Source organism: Dermatophagoides farinae, chromosome 10 (genome assembly GCF_024713945.1).
Source record: "Dermatophagoides farinae isolate YC_2012a chromosome 10, ASM2471394v1, whole genome shotgun sequence".
NCBI lineage: Eukaryota > Metazoa > Arthropoda > Arachnida > Sarcoptiformes > Pyroglyphidae > Dermatophagoides > Dermatophagoides farinae.
In genome coordinates this window covers 1,213,199-1,228,753 of record NC_134686.1, presented here as the reverse complement: position 1 = coordinate 1,228,753, position 15,555 = coordinate 1,213,199, and the positions used below count along the sequence as shown (strand labels likewise).

Sequence of the window (15,555 nt, the reverse complement as noted above, 5' to 3'; positions counted from 1 at the left end):
ATTTCATCATCACTGCTTTTTTCAGTATTAAGAGAGAGAGAGAGAGAGAGAGCAACTATTTATTCATTCAATCTTGTCATTCAATCAGTTTACGCGCTTTTTTTTATTCAATTTCATCAATCAATCATCGAAATCATGTCCAGCAAAAAGAAACAACAAAAAGGTAATGCTATTTGTATCATCATATCATATTGATCATTATATTGATATCTTTTTATTAATTCAAATAGCCATGGCTCCAGATTCGGATGAAGAATCACCAAATTCATTGAAATTGAGTAACAATCGTTACCTAACCGTTTCGGACTTTAAGAATAAAGTACGTGTTGATATACGTGAATATTATCGCAATGAAGATGGTGAACGAAAACCAGGAAAAAAAGGCATCAGTTTATCGATGGAAGAATGGAAAAAAATTGTATCCAATATGGATATGATTAAAAAAATGATTAAAGATCAAGGTGATTCAGGTTCTGAATGAATGAATCTAATTTATAAATTACATCATTGTTTAATGAATCATTATCATTACATTAATAAAAAAAAAATGAAAATCGTTTAATAAAAGTCTAAATTTAAAGATATAAGCTGGCTGCAAAAACAATATCACGTTTTATTAATTTGATTGCTTCAGAGAATTTATTTTCCAAATCAGTATTGCCAATCACTTTTGATGCCTGACACATTTGTCTTAATAATTCTTCCAAACGTCGCATACAACGTATTATTGAACCTTCGAATGCATCGGTCATTTTACATATTTCTGAAAATGACTTTCCTTTTGTCCATGAATAAATAACATCCATTAGATTTGGTCGAAATTTTTCTATGTAAACTTTTTCATCGATTTCTAATTTGGTTTCCTTTGAAACGGTTGCAATTTTTTTAGCCAATTCTTGCATTGTTTTCAATGGTTTCGATAATTCTTCACCCAATTTAGGTCGAACATCTGTTTTTTCTTCGAAAACCATACAGCTTAATAATGCGGCAATCTGATATACATTTAAATCATTGAATAATCCATGGAATAACATTTCGGTCAATAATAATTCATCGCCACTGTAACAAACAAAACAAAACAAAAAAGAAATGGAAAATTGATGAATAAACAAATCATCAGTGAATCATCATATAATACAAACCTAGTAATTTCACAGGCAACACGTCCTTTAATCTCGATGACATCTGCCGATGTACAATAGCCTAAACGACGCAGTACACGTTTACGGCATTTCAATTCATCCATCTGTAATAAACTTCTAGTTTTTTTCATCATTTCTTTGGTTTGTTTCATTTTATGTACAATATCCATTTTTCGTTCATATTGTTTAACACTTTCTTGGTTGATTTGTTTATATTCACGTAGTTTTTTTTCACACAATTCAATTCGTTTGACAATGTTGAGAAAATCATTATCTTTGATTTTCATATCCACCAATGGATCCAACAAAGGAATGTTTCCACTGAAACGTTTTTTAATTTCTTTTATAGATTTCAAAACCGATTGGCGGCTATCATAACTACGTAAATCTTGTGGTACAAATGCACGTGCTGCACTGATATTTGTAATGTTCGATAATCGTAATGATACAATTTTCATTTCACATTTTTCCACACTACTTGGTGGCAATATTGTTTCACTAATTGGATCAATTGTTTTATCCACTGGTAGCAGAACATCGATTTGATATGTCAATTCTTGTTTATCATTTCGTTTTCTATCCATTGGTGGTGGTTTATTATAATTAATCAATACACCCCAATCCATATCGATATTATCATTGTTAACGATTTTCAATAAACGTCCACTATTTAAAAATGGTAAAATATATCTTGGTGTTGTGATGAAAACCAGAAATTCTTTGGTCAATTCAGTAATCTGATTTTTTGTTTTAACATAATCACCAATACATTCTTCATTTTCAATTTTGATGTTACTTTGTTCTTTTAGTTTTTTGTATTCTAAATGTGGCAGAAATGAGAAAAAATTTTAAAATTAAAAAAAAATCCAAAATCAATTAAAACTTACTTTCATGCAGCTTAGGATATTCAAGATATTGTTGAAATTGGAAAAAGCTATGCTCAAGCATGTATTCAGGATTTACTTCTTCAACACGTAACAGATTTAGGACCATGTTGTATGTCAAATGAAAAGCTGAGTTCAGTGGATCAGGTTTACCACAAATCATTTCTTTACCAACAGCTGGATTAACTTTTTCATCCACACGAAGTATAACTATGCCACGTTCATCAAGGCCACGACGGCCAGCACGGCCACTCATTTGAATGTATTCGCCTGAAGTTAGAAATCGAAAATTTGTACCATCAAATTTTCGTACACTTGTGAACACAACCGTTCTAGCCGGCATATTCAAACCCATGGCAAAAGTTTCGGTGGCAAACAATGCTTTTATAAGACCTTCGCCGAATAAAATTTCAATCGTTTCTTTGATCAATGGTAAAAGACCACTGTGATGGATGCCAACACCACGTTTAAGAAGTGGTAATATTTGCTGTACTTGTGGTAATTTTTTATCATCATCACCAAGTACATCGATTGCATTATTAAATACTTCTTCGACTAATGCTTTTTCTTCGGCAGAATTGAAATCCAATTTAAGATTGCTAATTTGAAGTGCATAAACTTCACATTCTTTACGGCTAAAACTAAATAGAATAACTGGTGCCAGATTTCGTTCCATGATTGTACGGATAACTGTGATACAACTTTGATCACCACCTTTGGATGATGAATTTTCAACAGAAGAATTTTGCAATACATTCATAGCTAGATTGAAATTATCTTCACGAAAATTATTTTGTTCATCCAATACCAAATGAAGTCCATCACCACCAGCTGGATAGATATAATGTTGTAAAGGTGTTGGACGAAAATCTGTATAGACAACATGACAACTTTGATGATGTAGATGAGCTATCCATTCGGCAAATTGTCTTGCATTCGGTATAGTAGCGGATAGGAAAACATAATGCACAGTGTCGGGCAAAAGAATAATGGTCTCTTCCCAGATAACACCACGTTCACGGTCACGCATATAATGAATTTCATCGAAAATTACCCATCCAACTTCACGCATAATTTCACTGCCACGAAATAACATTAAACGAAGAATTTCTGTAGTCATAATCAAACAAGTGGCATTCGGATTGATTGTCACATCGCCAGTGATTAATCCAACGTCTTCAAATTCTTCTTGAAATTCACGATATTTTTGATTACTCAATGCTTTGATTGGTGTTGTGTAGATAACACGTTGTTTGTTTTGGAATGAAGATGCAATGGCATATTCAGCAACAACCGTTTTACCAGCGGAAGTGTGTGCCGAAACCAAAACACTTTGATTATTTTCAATACAAAGGATTGCTTCTTTTTGAAATGAATCCAATGTGAATTTATATGATTTAGCCGGTTTATAATTAGGATTTTCACTTTGATCTCGAAGAGGCACATATTCCAAATCGTCAGGTATGATCACTTCATGTACACACGATCCTTGTGTTTCTATTTCATGAATTGCGACACGAGCAGTAAAAGTTCCATAATCTTGACCCAAATTTTCATCATCATCATCATCTTTATCATCATGTGTTTTGGTCAATTCATCTACCATTGAAGTGATTAGAAGATTATCATCATTACCTTTTTTACGTTTCACATCGTTGATTAATTTATCGATCAAACCGTTGTCAACATCTTCGTCGATGGTCATCAATTCTTTTTCACCATTATCATTACCACTATTTTTGCCATTACTTTCTTCAATAACATTGGCTTTTCGTTTATTATTATTATCATTGGATTTTGGATCCAAATCAAAAACATCAAATAAATCCATTTCGAATTTTTTTTAGAAAAAAAAACAACACGTGAGTTGAGCTTATATTGCTTGGAATCTATTTATACCTTAATGAATCGCAAACTGTTTCAATAGTGTATTGTGTGTATCGAAAACAAATTTTTTTTTTTTAATATTCCATAAAAATAACAATTTTCAAGTTTGAACAATTTCATTTACATGAAAAAAGAATATATTGAATTTCAAATGAAATTAAATTAAATCAATCAATACTATGAAATAATAATCCAAACAAACGAAAAAAAATCATGGTCGAATTAGCGGGCAATTCAGAATCATATGGAATCATTTCACATGGTTTCAACAATTGGATATTCATAGGACCCGGCATTATAATTTTTTCGCTTATAGGTTAGTAGAGAGAGTAAATTTCATTTTATTTTATCATTTTTATTTATAAGTAGAAAAAAAAACAAAAACATTCGAAAATCATTCATTCATTCATCATCATGGATTTTCGAATGTTTTTGTATTTTATCAATAATTTTTTCAATTTCATCATCATAATTTTCATCCATAATTGATTCTTTTATCATTTGTTTTTCAATCGTATCAGCAATGATTGTTTCAGATTCATTCATTATTTTATATAAATTTTCAATTTGTTCATCATCTTTTTCACGTGGTGTTTTCAAATCATTCATTTGTTGTATAAATTCCAATGATTCATATTCATTATGATCATCGAATGGCATGAATAAATTTTCCAATAAATTACCTAATGTAAAATTTCCTGGCTGTACAAATGCGCCAATTCTAAGATCATTATTATTAATTTTATTTCTTGTCTTCATCATATTATTACGTTGTTGTTGTTGTTGCTGTTGTTGTTGTTGTTGTTTTTGTCGCCGAATGTTCATCAGGTTTTTAGCCACGAATTTTTTTGGCAATTTTTGTTTACGAAATTCCATAATTTTTTTGAAATTTTTTTTCTAATTATTCCGCTGGTATATAAAGCAATTGTTTTTTTTTCTTATTGATTGTTAATCGATGAGATTAATTCAATTTTTACTAATTACAATTTCATTCCTTTCGTTTTCTATTTTTTTTGGCGGATCAACATTTTAAATTTTACAGCATCAGCAGCAGCAGCAGTAGTAGACTATAGTTCATTGCATGGATGCTGACATATGACGATAAAAACTTGTCAGTTTAGTTCTCTCTCTGTCTCTGTGTGTGTATTGTGCACATTTTTCATCTAATTATCATTATCACATTTTTAATGGTGGCTTTAACCACCACCACCATCATCATCAGCTTGTCGATAAAATGTCCACATCAACCTGTTTTTTTTTTTGGTTTGATGAAGTCTGTTTGGTGGTGTATCTATGATGATGATGATGGTGGCAACCAACCTCTCTCTCTCATACACACACACAAAAAAAAACAAATCATCAACAGTGATAAAGTTTGGTTTGATTGTTGTCTATTTTTTTTCATGGTTAATTCCAAATCTCTAAAATACTCCTATTGATTCCGTTCGATTTTTGTGTGTGTGTGTGTGTGTCTGGATAACATAACACGTGTCACTAATCATCATCATCATCATCATTGATTGATTTATTATTTTGTGATCTGAAATTTAATTGATTTCGTTCGAAAACAAAACAAGAAAAAAAATGTATTGGATATTATTGGTGTTGATTCCGGTGTTAATCATCGGTTAGATCTATTTTATTATCAATTTATTAATCGATTGAAATTAATTTTTCTGTTGTTTTTTTTCTTTCTCATTAATCCAGGATTTTTTGTCTATAAATTGGTACAAAATTTAAAGGACAAAGAAAAACGTCGTGAAGAGAAGAAGAAAAAAAAGATGGAAAAAACGACTAAAAAAGTTAAATAGAAAATAGAAACAGAATTTGGCCCATTCTGTTTTGTGGTTAATTCCGATTGTTGTTCCGGTTTTTCATTAAGTTTCTATACAATTGCAACCAATTCTTGAATATTCACATTTGCACACGAACACATTCGAACGTTTTATGGATGAAATTTGAATAAATTCTATTTTGAATCATTATCATTGACAAATTGACAAATTAATTTTTTTCTTGTATCAAAATAATCAATCTATTTATATGTATATATTAAAAATTAAAACTTGATGATTTAGGCATTTTTAATCGATCATCACCCGTTATTACGTTGGTGGTAGGTGGTGGCTGTTATTGATTGTCCATTATGTATGAAATCATCATCAATTAAATGTTCAAATGGCCAATTATCTTGTACAATTTGTTCATTTAATATTCGATATTTTTTCATTGATTTTATACGAAATTTCATCCGGATCCAAGGTAATAAATAATTTGCCATTAATCCATACCAAAAATATCGTTCCAATATGAATGACAATATAAAATTTAATAAACAAATGAATAAAATTGTTAGCCGAAAATCGAATGGTAATGGTATGAATTGCAAAAAATCGATAAACCATTCCGGTGCAATCAATGACATCAATAATGATAATGAAAAATTGATTAAAACCATACAAATGTAGATTTCTGGTGGTAATGAAAATCATTTGAAATTAAATGAGGGAAATAAAAAAACAACAAACATTTAACTTACTGTTTGAAAAAAAATCCTAAACGATATGGTGGTCCTGGTGCAAACACAATAGCAGCAATAACATAAGACATTGTATTTGCTGAAAAAATTGCATATGCAATCTGATTATGTACTGGTTGTTCAATAATATCTTCACTTATCACCGGTACATAAAATGGTTGTGTAATCAGATATGTTCTTATTAGATAATAGATAAAAACTTGACCAATAATAAATGAATATAGCGACATTTGTTGAATAAAACTCAATAAATTTCGTATAGGCATTCGTTGTGAAAGTTTTGGATATGGATGTGTTGTAGCAAATACCATTGGTGGTAAAATATTCATTATAACATCAACAAATACATATGTACCATCGGATGGTCGAAATCCATGCCAGAATAATATTAATGCTGCACCCAATAAAATAAAACAATATGCACTTTGATATTTAAATGTACCAAAAACACTGACTAATGTACAGCGGCCTTCTTTGATCAATGATGGTACACAGGAAATATCTTTATTTTTATACGTGAATGGTGATGCTACTGATGCTTCGGCCACTGATAATGCTATTCCAGCATCAGCAGCACGTAATGCACCACAATCATTGGCACCATCACCACACATTCCAACATTATGATCCTGTTTTCGTAGAATTGTAATCAAACTTTTTTTCTGATCCGGTGTCATACGAGCAAAAATTGTTCCTTTATGAATAATACGATCAATCAATGATGGTTTCGAATTTCTAATGACATTATATGATTCACCATCGATGGCTATATGATAATTGAATTTTTGTTCATTAATTTCATTGGCTTCTACATCATCATCATTATTATTCATGATCATAAAATCAGGATATTTTACATAATCATAATGGATGGAAATTTGATTCGGTAATAATTTGTTGGTGATTGCCTTCACTCGGATAATAGCATCACATTTATTGACCATATTACATTCTTGTGCAACGGCCAATGCTGTCAAAATATTATCACCAGTGGCCATTACACAACGAATATTGGCATCCATCAATTCTTTAATGATATCTTCGGATGATGGTTTAAGTTTATTTTTAAATAAATAGAATCCATTAAATGTCATATCACTTTCTAGTAAACTACGGCTCATTTCAAGACATTCATCCATATCCATAGTGTCTATGATTTTCGATGCAGTTGCTAGTACACGAAATCCTTGGCTAGTATATTGTTCAAGAATTTCATTAAAATTCTCCGGTAATGTTTCTGGTATGCAAAATAATTTCAACACTTCAGGTGCACCTTTTACAATTGCCATTAAACGATTTTCTTTCACATCTTTAATGATGACCAACATTCTTTGTAGAAATGATTCAAATGGATATTGTTTCATTATACCGATTAATTGATAATTTGTACCGGAAAATGTATTGGTTACAATACGTTCAGGAATTTTTCCAAATGTTTTATTCAAATCATCCATATCTTGTACAAATGTCCATTCACTAGCTGAAAATAGTTTCAAATCAAGATCATCACCTTCAATGTTGCCTTTATATTCAACCAATGAATGGCATGATGCCATTGTTTTGACAATAATACTATCGGCTGGTAAACATTTCATATCAATGAGTATTGATTGAAATTTTCTATTCAAAATCGGTACAATTCCTGCAAAATCGATTGTATCTTCTGTTAGTGTGCCAGTTTTATCGAAACACATTGTATCAATTTCACCGGCACAAGCAATCGCCTGTGAATTCAAACAGAATATTCCTTTCTTTTTCAATCGTCGTTGTGCATGTACATTAACGCTGGTCAATACGGCCGGTAAAACCGGTGGTATTAAAAATGTACCAACATCCAATACAATGATCATGATACTGGTGGTGGCAAAATCAAATCGACTTAATGCATAATAAGTGTAAATAAACGATGGGATACCAATCAAAAACACAAATATAATGGACATTTTGATCATTTGTCGTTTGATGTTGTTATTCATTTGCATTGGATATAGAATGCTTCTAGCCAATTCTCCTTTTGTGGTTGAAAATCCAGTACGTACTACAACGGCCATTACATCGATATTTTCTTTACTATAAACATTTAATAATTTTGTTCCGGAAAATAAAGTGTTACTTTTATGTATTGATGATGAATATATTGATGTTGGATTATCAACAAGTGGAACTTTTGGCACTGGAAGACTTTCACCAGTTAACATACTTTCATCCATAATACATGAACCAGTCATTAGTACTGCATCACATTCCATCATATAATGAATGTTTGATGAATGTTTTGGCAAAACAATTACATCACCGGGTATTAATTCTGTGGAATTTTTCTGCACCGATATTGAATCACGAATCACAGTGACCATTGATGTTGAATGTACTTTTTTTCTCAATGCTATTGATTGCTAAATAGAATAGGGGGAATGTTGAATTTTGAAATCAAAAAAAAAAACGTTTTTTTAACAAACCTTACGTGTTTGCCATACATGCATTGCAACGGACACAGTGGACAATATAAATATGCAGGCAGCAAATTGATAATAATCTTGAATTAACCAAACACAAATGATGAAAAATTGATACAGATAAAATGGTCCAGTAATCTACAACGGACAAACAAAATAGATTCTGATAATGATAATAAATTTCAATTTTCAAACCTCATTAAATGTTAAACGCCAAATGGGCAACACTTCAATATCGATGGAATTACGTCCAAATAAATTCAATTTTTTTGCCGCTTCCGTTGATGATGCACCTTCCACTTGGCTATAAAGAACACTACATTTTTCTTGATCAAGACCTTTTAGTTTTTTAAAATGTTCATATTCATCTGTCCATATGTATTTGATTTTTTTATGCATAAAATAACGATATGATAAATTTGGCATCACATGCATTTGTTCCACAAATTCATCGCCATATTTATCCTGTTGAGAGATAGTGAAAAAAAATGAATTTTTTTTCTTCATCATATACACAAACCACAAACATACTTTTAGCACAAGAATCTGTGCTTTATCTAATGAACATCGTTTTTTAGTCAATCGTATCCTAATGGCCGGTTTCAATAACATCAATATGGCAATTAATCCACCGGACGCAAAAACAGCCATACCAATGATGATTGTTTTCCATAATGAATTGGTGAATCCTTGCAATTGTAGTTCATCTTCTTCACCAACATTCATTCGATCATGGTGTTGTTGTTGTTGTTGATCGATTCCACGTTTGGAATCCAACATGTTTTTTTATTCAATGAATTTGTCGAGATAAACGAAAAAAAAAATCAAAATTCTAAATCATTTAGATTATGGGTGACAAAAAAAGAAAAAGAAAAAGAAAAATAAAACGAAACATTCGCGAAACTATGCCATAGTTTTCATATCATCAATATGATTATGAACAAAATACAATAAACAACTAAAGAAGTAAAAAAAAAAATCATCACCATCAAGCTAAACAAACAGATCAAAACATACAATTCAAAACTTTTATAATCATATCATTTGATTGATTTAGATTGAATGATGACATTCCAGTCCATACTAATCAGTGCTTGTCTTTCGGTCACGTCGGATGCCATCAAACAAACAAAAAAATAAAAACGAGACGTAATCAACATGAAGACCAATTTTTTTTTGACAATCAACCAACAATATGATATGATATGATGATCGTTTAACGTCATTGTAATTTCATCGGATTTTTATTCACAAGGGAAGAAAAAATGAAACAAAATCATTGATAAGATTATAATTGATTGATTGATTGATTCAAAACGAATATGATACATCGATATGAAAATGTTGTGGTCCAACCAGACCCCTTTTTCTACATTTGGATTCGACCTAGATATTTTTCAAGATGATAATTATTCAAGATTCAGGATATTCAAGGATAATATACATTCGTAATAATTAATTTAATTAAAAATTTTTCGTAATTAAAATGTACAAAGTATCAATTCATTCGAAAAATTCTTTTTAACAGATTTGATCGCCATCTATGAATAAATTATCAAAACATTTTTGCACTAGTTTATATGAACGGTTATGAAACGTGGTTTTTTTCTGTTTTTTCTTTTCACAACACACACGATTCGATTGGCTTGTGTTTTTCACGGTGGCAGCAACTTCCTTTTCTTCTCACTGTGTGTGCTAGTGTGCAGTGTTTTTTTTTTGGTGTTTTTCATTGAAATTTTTTGTATTTTTTCATCAGAATCAGAATATTCCAAAATGGGTGCATACAAATATATGCAAGAAATATGGCGACACAAACAATCTGATGTTATGCGATTTTTGCTTCGTGTACGTACCTGGCAATATCGTCAATTGAATGTCATAACTCGATGTCCAAGACCAACACGTACGGAGAAAGCTCGCCGACTTGGCTATAAAGCTAAACAAGGTTATCTTATTTATCGTGTTCGTGTTCGACGTGGTGGCCGAAAACGCCAAGTTCCAAAAGGTATTTGTAATTATTATTGTATCATTATTTCCATTAATTTAAAAATTTTGAATCGAATTCTAGGTGCCACATATGGCAAACCAAAGAACCATGGTGTCAATGAATTGAAACCGAAACGAAATTTGCAAGCCATTGCTGAAGAACGTGTTGGCCGTCGTGTTGCTCATGCTTTGCGAATTTTAGGATCCTATTGGGTTGGACAGGATTCTACTTTTAAATTTTTTGAGGTAAATTTTAAAAGCATTGTCATCACTATTTAATGACAAAAACAAAAATTTCCATTTTCGTAGATCATTTGTATTGATCCTTTCCACAAGGCTATCCGTCGTGATCCAAAGATCAATTGGATCTGTAACGCTGTACATAAACATCGTGAATTACGTGGTTTGACTAGTTCAGGCAAAAAACATCGTGGCCTACGTGGTTCTGGACATGGTTATTCCAAACTAATTGGTGGATCACGACGTGGAAATTGGCGCAGACGAAACACATTACAGCTACGCCGAAAACGATAGAATCGATATATTGGTTTTTTCAAAAAAAAAAAATGTAAATCTCTATTCGATTTATCAATCCTCCCCAAAAAAAAATTTTGAAATAAAATTTATTTGGACACAATTTTTTATTTGTGAAAAAAAATTTCATTTTTATTTCCAAAACAATTCAATATTGTCACTTGTACATCAATCAGATTCAAAATTTACCAAATTTTGAAAAACTTACCTTTTTTGGGAGGGGGCATGCCAAAAAACAACCCTTCGAATCCATAAACATCGTGGCCATAATGATCATCATCATCCTGGTGTTCAAAAGAATCAATGAAATAGAAATGGAATATATATATAGAGATTAATTGAAATAAATGATTGAAAAAAAAAACATTCCAACATTGAAATGAAAAAAAAGGAATTGGGATTGAATGAAGTGATGGTGAATTGTGGTGGTGGTGATGGTGGTGTTGGATAGAAAAAGCTGATGGTCTTTACCTAAGCACAACAACAACAACAACAATAATTCACTGTCCTGGCCATCTATTTTTAAGATAAAATTTTTTTTCACTGATCGATGCTTGTTTGAAATTAAATATAATCGATAAATATGAATTTTCTTTTTTTTTTTGTTTGAAAACTTTATTATCAATGATGACATATCCATAGGTGTGTGTGTGTGTGTGTGAAATTGTTGACAATTATTGTAGGTAGTATATATGTGTGTGTGTCTGTTATGTATGTCTGGTCAGTGTTTATTTGTTTGTTTGAAATGTTTGGTCAGCAAAAAAAAATGAATCAATCAATCAATCGGCTACTAAATTATCAATTATTACATGATGATGATTAATAATAATATAAATATAAATAATAAATTAAAAATTGAGATTTAATTGATTAAAAAGTGATAATAAAAACCTGTGTGTTTTACACAAAATTCAATGTTCTGCTTATATGTAATGTGTTAATATCGATAATGTGTATAATAATCTTTTGGATTTTTCTTTCTTATTTCGATAAAAAAAAACAAACTAAATTTTGGCCTTGGAAAATTTGTATTTTATTCAAGTTTTTTTTTACGATCATCATCATAATAGTAAGAAATAGATGAGAGAGAGAATGAGAATATCAATTTCAAATGATAGAATTTTTATATAGAGAAAAAAAAATCAATGAAAAATGAATAAGAAAATCAAAATGAAACTTATGAGGAAGAAGAAGAAGAAGAAAAAGGAAAAAAAAGTGGAATTGGATTGAATATATTTTTTTGTTTGTATTTGAATGAAGTCGACATTTAAAAAATGAAAAAAAAAAACAAAACAGGGCTCATTTTCGTTTATTCTGGCACTATTCTGTTGAATGGAATATAAACTGTGTGTGTGGGATATATTGGGAACGATTTTTGTTTGTTTGTTTGAAAACATTGACCAGATAAATGAATCGATGATAATAATAATAATAATAAAAAGTTCTGCTGATTCTGATGGTTTGAGATGCGCATTAACAATCATTTAATATATGTGTGTTTGCTTGTGAATGGTTTATGAAAAAAAAATGATGCTGTGTTGAAACTTTGATTTTTTTTTTTGCTTTTCTAATCATCAATACATTCATATTCATCAATAATCAATCAATTAATCTTCATCTTCGGTAATTTATACGATATATATCTGGATTATATTTGCTTTAAAATACGATATCGATACCTATATTATTTAATATATTTACACACGCGAGTAGGTACACAGAAGATCAACACACACATTTTTAAGATCGAATCATCGATTGAGAGATATATTAGAAAGATCATTATCATTCATTAGATTATATAACATTTTGAATACGTGGATACTGTTTTTCTGTTCTGATTTTTTTTTGTTCACTATATTTTATCATCATCATCATCATCTTGTGGCCTGTCCTGTATATCTTGTCCTTATAATTTTTATTTTTATTTTTTTTAACTGTACGAATGAAAATAGAAAGAAAGATAAACCCTAGAAAAAAAAGAATGCAACGAATAAAGAAAATGATTATTTTTGAATATTATTTTAAGCTTGAAACTAAAAAATTTTTTTTTTTTTTTGCAATTTATATACCAAACATAAATTTGTCAGGCAAAAATTTTGAACAAAAAATTTTTTTGAAAAAAAATGAAAAAATATAACTTACCCGTGTGAGATTTGAATTTTTTTATTTTTTTTTGGCGAAAAATTAAATGTCGACAATGGATGATTTTTTCTGTTTTGTTTTTTTTAGTAATGAAAATTTCGAATTATATATTCAACGTCGTCCACCGTAATTACCACCACCATAATTACTGCCATAACCACCTATATATAACATTTGTTTTTTTTTGTCATCATCATCAGCATCATAAGTCAAACGATTGATAAGGATTTAGAAAATACTTACCACCATATGGTCCTTGACCTCTATGGCTATAATTGGCATTACGGATTGGACCACCGGCACCACCACCACCATAATTGTTTCCATAACCAGAATTTCCATAATCAGAACTCCAGCCACCTTGACCTTGATTCCAACCACCTTGGCCTTGTTGGCCATAATTATTCTGTCCATAACCGCCACCATAACCATCTACAATTTATAGAATTTGATTTTAATTAATTTTTCATTTTTAATCTGAATAAAGCTTACATCCACTTTGGCCGTAACCGCCATTGTATCCTCCACCATAATTTCCAGGACCAGATTCCCAGACTGGTGCATTTCCACGCGTGCCACCTCCAGCACGGTTCACATTTCGTGCTTCAGTTTTACGTTTCATCGTATCCATCTCTTGTCTGGACAATGCTTTTTTCACTTCAGTTCGTTTGCCTTTGATAACATGATGTCGTTTCACTATTTATAGAAAAGAAAAAAAATTTTTTTTTTATCAATCATAAATCAATAAAAAACATGATTTTTAAAATTAGAAACAAAAACATACAAACTATTTTATCAACAGGATCATAATCATCAAATTCGACAAACGCAAAACCACGTTTTTTGCCAGTTTCTTTGTCTGTTACAATGTTAACATTGACAACATTGCCAAATTCTTCAAAATATTCACGAAGATCATTCTCTTCAACTTCTTCTTTGAGACCACCAAGAAAAATTTTCTTCACCGTTGCTTGAGAATCAGGTTTACCTGAATCTTCACGTGGTACGGCTCGTTTTGGTTCAACTTCACGACCATCCACTTTATGTGGTCGAGCTTTTTGTGCTTGATCAACCATCGATGATTTTGAATATGTAATGAAACCAAAACCACGTGATCGTTTTGATTGTGGATCACGCATCACAACACAATCAACAATTTCACCCCATTGTTGAAAATGATTTTTCAATGTATCTTCAGTGGTTTTATAATCCAAACCACCGATGAATAATTTTCGAAATTGTTCAGGTTCATCTTCACCACCATCATCATCTTGGCTATAATCATTATTTCCATCATCACCACCATTATCATCATTACCATTATTCTGATTAGTAGAATCCATCGGTTGTTCTTCTTCTTCTGTTTGTTGATTAAACGATTGATTTTGTTCAGAATTTTCATTCTGTTCTTGTTGTTGTTGTTGTTGCTGCTGTTCTTGTGGTTGTTGTTGTTGTTGTTGCTGTTGAGCATCATCACCATAACCATTTGATTGCTATATTCATTCAATATATATGGAATTTAATGAGAAAAAAATTTCCATATAACAAAGCAAAAAAAAAATCATCAACTTACCTCAACTTTAATATCAACATCGGCCATTTTTAATCAATATTTGAAAATTATACTTTTTGAAAACAAATTTATTACAAATGGAAAGATTTGAAAAAACAAAATAACCAAAAAAAAAAAGAAAAAAAATGAAACGCAACACCAATGCAAATTGAACGTATGCTGCAATGAATATGGTGAGCACACACACACACACACACACAAAGAGCGAAACAAAGACAAAAAAAAATTGAGCAAGCAGCCAAAAACACACACCATCAACCAAAAGAATATAATTTGGAGCTACCACACACACACACACACACACGCCGACAAAATGGCAGCTAGTTCAATTTTCTATTTTTTTTTTTTTGTTAGACCCGCCCACTTTATCCACTACAAAAAAAAATAATCCACCACTATAGTGACATCT

At 30.7% G+C, this 15,555-nt stretch overlaps 6 protein-coding genes across 10 annotated transcripts; 3 read left to right on the top strand and 3 right to left on the bottom strand.

Annotated features, from left to right (window-relative positions):
* The first annotated feature begins 4 nt into the window (after positions 1–4).
* On the top strand, positions 5–587 carry Ssb-c31a (single stranded-binding protein c31A). 2 transcript variants are annotated; one of them, XM_047053706.2, is made up of 2 exons: positions 5–163; positions 231–587. In XM_047053706.2, exons 1-2 carry the CDS (start codon positions 136–138, stop codon positions 479–481), a joined length of 279 nt encoding a protein of 92 aa, XP_046909662.1. In that variant the 5' UTR covers positions 5–135; the 3' UTR covers positions 482–587. The 2 variants fall into 2 exon arrangements, with proteins under 2 accessions (XP_046909662.1, XP_075590711.1); XM_075734596.1 differs by having other exon boundaries at positions 5–175.
* Mtr4 (exosome RNA helicase Mtr4) lies at positions 469–3,928 on the bottom strand. Its single transcript, XM_047052870.2, has 3 exons — positions 2,030–3,928; positions 1,143–1,962; positions 469–1,059 (listed from the first exon to the last, which is right to left on the bottom strand). The coding sequence occupies exons 1-3, from the start codon at positions 3,855–3,857 to the stop codon at positions 576–578; spliced, it is 3,132 nt and encodes a 1,043-aa protein (XP_046908826.2). The 5' UTR covers positions 3,858–3,928; the 3' UTR covers positions 469–575.
* A 57-nt stretch (positions 3,929–3,985) lies between these two features.
* On the top strand, positions 3,986–5,898 carry LOC142597845 (uncharacterized). 2 transcript variants are annotated; one of them, XM_075734597.1, is made up of 2 exons: positions 3,986–4,229; positions 5,621–5,898. In XM_075734597.1, exons 1-2 carry the CDS (start codon positions 4,127–4,129, stop codon positions 5,722–5,724), a joined length of 207 nt encoding a protein of 68 aa, XP_075590712.1. In that variant the 5' UTR covers positions 3,986–4,126; the 3' UTR covers positions 5,725–5,898. The 2 variants fall into 2 exon arrangements, 1 of the variants encoding a protein (XP_075590712.1); XR_012832450.1 differs by lacking the exon at positions 3,986–4,229 and adding an exon at positions 5,272–5,540.
* Positions 5,857–9,975, bottom strand: LOC124490390 (polyamine-transporting ATPase 13A3). The gene is made up of 5 exons (XM_047052871.2): positions 9,440–9,975; positions 9,104–9,373; positions 8,912–9,046; positions 6,453–8,848; positions 5,857–6,385 (listed from the first exon to the last, which is right to left on the bottom strand). Exons 1-5 carry the CDS (start codon positions 9,686–9,688, stop codon positions 6,118–6,120), a joined length of 3,318 nt encoding a protein of 1,105 aa, XP_046908827.2. The 5' UTR covers positions 9,689–9,975; the 3' UTR covers positions 5,857–6,117.
* A 570-nt stretch (positions 9,976–10,545) lies between these two features.
* RpL15 (ribosomal protein L15) lies at positions 10,546–11,531 on the top strand. The gene is made up of 3 exons (XM_047053704.2): positions 10,546–10,913; positions 10,977–11,140; positions 11,204–11,531. The coding sequence occupies exons 1-3, from the start codon at positions 10,682–10,684 to the stop codon at positions 11,426–11,428; spliced, it is 621 nt and encodes a 206-aa protein (XP_046909660.2). The 5' UTR covers positions 10,546–10,681; the 3' UTR covers positions 11,429–11,531.
* Positions 11,532–15,456, bottom strand: LOC124490395 (heterogeneous nuclear ribonucleoprotein A1). Of its 3 annotated transcripts, none has more exons than XM_047052875.2 (6): positions 15,147–15,363; positions 14,358–15,066; positions 14,066–14,269; positions 13,817–14,005; positions 13,574–13,734; positions 11,532–11,712 (listed from the first exon to the last, which is right to left on the bottom strand). In XM_047052875.2, the coding sequence occupies exons 1-5, from the start codon at positions 15,171–15,173 to the stop codon at positions 13,685–13,687; spliced, it is 1,179 nt and encodes a 392-aa protein (XP_046908831.2). In that variant the 5' UTR covers positions 15,174–15,363; the 3' UTR covers positions 11,532–11,712; positions 13,574–13,684. The 3 variants fall into 3 exon arrangements, with proteins under 3 accessions (XP_046908831.2, XP_075590920.1, XP_075590921.1); XM_075734805.1 differs by lacking the exon at positions 11,532–11,712 and adding an exon at positions 12,017–13,398 and having other exon boundaries at positions 15,147–15,456; XM_075734806.1 differs by lacking the exon at positions 11,532–11,712 and adding an exon at positions 12,017–13,398 and having other exon boundaries at positions 14,072–14,269; positions 15,147–15,352.
* Positions 15,457–15,555: the final 99 nt, after the last annotated feature.